Source organism: Elaeis guineensis, chromosome 9, assembly GCF_000442705.2.
Source record: "Elaeis guineensis isolate ETL-2024a chromosome 9, EG11, whole genome shotgun sequence".
NCBI lineage: Eukaryota > Viridiplantae > Streptophyta > Magnoliopsida > Arecales > Arecaceae > Elaeis > Elaeis guineensis.
This window is the reverse complement of record NC_026001.2, coordinates 8,653,324-8,657,837: the sequence shown is the minus strand read 5'-3', so window position 1 is coordinate 8,657,837 and position 4,514 is coordinate 8,653,324. Positions and strand designations below refer to the sequence as shown.

At 36.7% G+C, this 4,514-nt stretch overlaps 1 protein-coding gene across 1 annotated transcript; it reads right to left on the bottom strand.

Moving 5' to 3' along the window:
* Positions 1 to 607: 607 nt before the first annotated feature.
* Positions 608 to 3,009, bottom strand: LOC105037283 (uncharacterized). Its single transcript, XM_073243782.1, is given in 2 exon segments — positions 608 to 1,318; positions 1,321 to 3,009. Coding segments are annotated over 2 exon segments (2,076 nt in total). The 5' UTR covers positions 2,858 to 3,009; the 3' UTR covers positions 608 to 779.
* Between the last annotated feature and the right edge of the window lie 1,505 nt (positions 3,010 to 4,514).

Sequence of the window (4,514 nt, the reverse complement as noted above, 5' to 3'; positions counted from 1 at the left end):
CTTTTGATATGCTTAGAGTTTGAGTACCATTGAAGAGCATTGCTTCCTGTGTTCCCATTGTTGTGTTTTAACTGAGAAGGGGCAGACAGGCCAGGTCTGGTCCTGCATTATATTGTTTGTTATCTGATTGATGATTTAGCTAATCTAGAGCTTGGAAGTTTTGGAAGATTGTTTATTTGAGAATAGAGGCTTTGGAAGTATGTATATATATATATATATATATATATATATATATATATATATATATATATATATATATATATATATATATATTTGTATGCATGTGTGCGTGTGTGTGTGTGTGTGTATATATATATATATATATATATATATATATATATATATGTATGTATGTATGCATGCAGGTATGTGTGTATATGTGAATATATATACAGTTTTAACATTTTGAAACATTTTGTTATTTTTAATCCTTAAAATCAACAGCGTACTTGCTGGATTAAAAAAGTTTTCTGAATATCGGATTTCCAACTATACTCCTAGGTTAGGTCTTCTTCCTCGACTTCTCATTGACGGGTATTGCACTAGAACGAGTATTTTCCACAGAGAGGTACAACATGATGGCTCATTTATGCCAAGGTACAATTATTTATTCTCTTTAATTGGAAATATCCACCAACAGTTAATGATTTGGAAATGTGGTACAAGAATCAGTGTAGCTAGAGCTTCCAATACACTAAATATCCCGTGAAAAAAGAGCAAAATTGCTTCCATTGGATTGTTACTGACTTTACGTGTGAACATATCATATTTTTCATTTCTTAACTGAGGCTTCTGGTGTATTGCCAGTGCTGGAACCTTCTCAATCTCTCAATGGAGTTTTCGGGGAAAAGTCTATTGGAGTGGAAAGCATGTCTCCTTGCATTTTGGCGGTTGCTTTTCCCCTGATTCAAGCACTGTTGGATAACTGCAGCCGCGGAGACTGAAACAATGAAGCCTCCAACAAAAGGCACAATCATAACCATAATAATGAGTAAAATATTTCGTTTTCCTTTCGTTCGAATTGGGTTAGAGCTTGTATTGGTGTGAGAGCTTGAATTTGAGCTGATGATCAGATCCTTATTTCCAGTGGCTATGACATTGACAAATGAAGGAAATTTTGGAAGCACTCCAGAAAGTTGATTGTCAGAGAGATTCAATTCTATCAGGCTTTGAATTGTAGTAAGAGAGGTTGGAATTTCACCACTAAAATGATTGTTTGAGAGGTCGAGAATTTCCAACTGAGATAAATCACCGAGATAGGAAGGTATGAGTCCACTGAAGAGGTTGCTACTGAGATTCAGAGCTATCCTCAAGCTTTTGGCATTCTCGGAACTGTTTCTCTCAGTTTGTTGTTTGCCAACTGCAGTTGTATCAGATTCTCGAAGCTACTGATGCTAACAGGTATTGAACCATTGAAGCTGTTGCTTTGTAAATTCAGAACTGAAAGCTTGTTTAAGTTGGAAATTGCTGGAGGTATCTCACCAGTGAGCAAGTTCTGGCTGAGATCAAGAGTGCTCAAATTCCCAAACTTCAAGAGTTCATCGGGTATTTCTCCACTAAGTCTGTTGTCTTGAAGCTTCAAGACCACTAGTTGTTGAAGGTAACCCAATTCCTTAGTCAAAGTCCCTTGCAACCGATTGGAAGATAGATCCAACAGCATCAGATTCTTACAGTTCCCCAGCCCAGATGAAATCTCTCCACCCAATTCATTGTCATTCAACTCTAGATATGTCAAATTCGAAAGCTCTCCAATTGTTGATGGAATGCTTCCATTGAGATTGTTATTGCCAAGTCGCAGACGGTAGAGCCTTTGTGACAAACTCCCAGGAATGGGTCCTTGAAGGTGATTGCTGGACAGATCCACAAACTCTAAATGCCGCGGCGAGAGGAGGTCTGACGGGATCTCCCCGGTGAGACTATTGTAGCTGAGGTCCAAAACACTCGCTTGAGTAGTGATTCCACGAGGAATCGAGCCACTGAAATGGTTCTCGTTGGCAGTGAATCGAGACAGGGTCTTGATCGTTGCCAAACTAGTCGGAATTATCCCAGCGAGGTTATTGGAAGAAAGGAGGAGAACTTCCAACTTGGAAAGCCTCTCGATCCCATCCGGAAGAGACCCAGTTAGCATATTTTGACTGAGATCCAGCAACGTGAGGTTCTCATAGTCAAAAATCCGTTTGGGGATTTCGCCGTGAAAACGATTGGCGGAGAGCATCAGAACCTCCAAGCTCGGACGTGTTGCACCACCAACTCGAGCTGGGATGGTAGCGTTGAAGAAATTGCCGGAAAGATTCAGAAGTTTCAATCTGGTGAGCTTTTCCAGCCCGGAATCCACGTCTCCGTATAAGGAATTATAAGATAAATCCAAGGACTGCAAAGCCCCAAAACCCGAGAAACTAGGCAGAGGACCGGTCAAACCATTGTAGCTGAGGTTGAGGGACTTTAATCCGGAGAGCCCGCTGCAGTTGGAGAAGAAGGAGCCGGGGATGGTGGTGAGTGAGTTCCGAGAGAGGTCGAGGGACTTAAGGTGGTCCAGACGGCAGAGGAGGTCAAAGAAGCGGGCTACCAAGGAGGAGTTGGTGGTGGAGAGGCGGAAGCCGGACAAGGAGAGATTGGTCACAACGGAGGAGGGCGCAGGGGAGCAGGTCACCCCAACCCAACGGCACGTGTCCGTGGTGGTGTTCCACATCCAAATAGTTTGAGATGTTGGGAGGCTATTAGAGAGATCGGTCATGATATCACTCTGGTTTTGGATTAGTTGGAACGAATTGGCAGCCAAACCATAAAAAAAGAAGAAAGAGAAACAACACAAGAAGAGGAATAAAGGAAGGAAGAAGACACAAGCATACCTCTCCATTTCTCCTGGTTTTGTTGCGACAGAAGAGCTTGAGCTACCTATCCTGGGCTCATCTCCGTCGTATCTGAAGCTAGCTATCTTCCGAAGGAAGCTGCTACCACATCGATTGCAAAGTTTTTTTAAAAAAAAAAAAAAATAAGAGAGAAAGGGCACGTAGGAATGAAACAGAGGAGAGCAGGTGCCAAATGCGCTCCCTTGAATCCCAAGGAACAATAAATAAATAAATAAATTATATATATATATATATATATATATATATATATATATATATATATATATATATATATATATATATATATTTGTGAGCAATGCATGTGTGTTTGATTAAAAAATCTAAAATAAGTTTCTAGTCTTCTCCGAACCTGGAATTTTCTATTTAGAAAAACTTCAATTTAAAATATTTTCCTAAAACATGTGGGTTGTATCTTTGACACCAAAGAAGAATTCATCTACGTTGCTCCATTATTGGGCCATCCATTTAGGGACAAAAATGGTATGAGTAGTATCCATTCAAATTTATTTTTTAAATTTAATTTCATATTCAAATCAATCTAGATATGGATAAAAATTTAAAAATCCAATTGATATTCATATTCGTATTTTTATCTATAAAAAAAATAGATATGAATAGATAATTATCCGATCCGCATCTAAATACCTAAATCTACTTATAATTCTATATATTTTTATATAATATTTATTAAATTTTAAAAAAAATAATATAACCATGTAAACATGCTATTGACTCGATTTATCATCTATTTAGTAATATCTTTGATTTTGTAACTATAAATTTTAATTATCCAACTTATATTCATGATTATATTCATATTTCTAATATCTGAATTGTATCTGTATGTATTTAAAATAAATATATATATAAATATACTGATATCCAATCCATATCCATTTTGATTTCAACCCGATATCTATCGCATATATTTTAAAATACTTCGCACACTATCATTTATTTGCCTGCACAAATGTCAAAGTGACCCTTGATGATCCAACGATGGATTTTTGCAGGGAAAAATGACTGCTTTTTTATTCGAAAGATATACTCAAATCTTACTCCAAAATCACTTTCAAAAGCCCATAGAAAGTTTGTTTTGACGACTAAAATAATAAAATATACTGTATAAGGTTATATTATTATACTATCATATAATATTATATTATATTATTAAATAATATATTATATTAAATTATATTAATATTATGATTATTATATTATATATAATTTATTATTATTTTTTATATTTAAAATAATTTTTAATTTAGTTGCCAAATAGATTTCAAAGTTCTATGATGTTTTGAAAATATAACTATCAAATAGTAAATAATTTTTCTATTAAAAACTCTTCTGGCAAAAGCTTACTTTCAAAAATTCTGCTGCCACATGCAATCCCAAACTGGGAGGGTTGGGGAATTGAAAGGAAAGAGAAGCGGAAAACGTGGGGATTTTTCCTTGGGGTCAGAGTTGACTGACCGAGCCTGCAAACTTTAAAACAGGTTCCGGTTCCTAGACATTTAGAATGGGCTGAAAGTTACGTGGGGCTTTGAGAGAGAAAGTGAAGCTTGACTTGGTGGTCTACGGAAGATGGAAAAGCTGGGAAAAATAGGGATGCCATAGACGTCTTTGTCCGGAAAGTGTCTT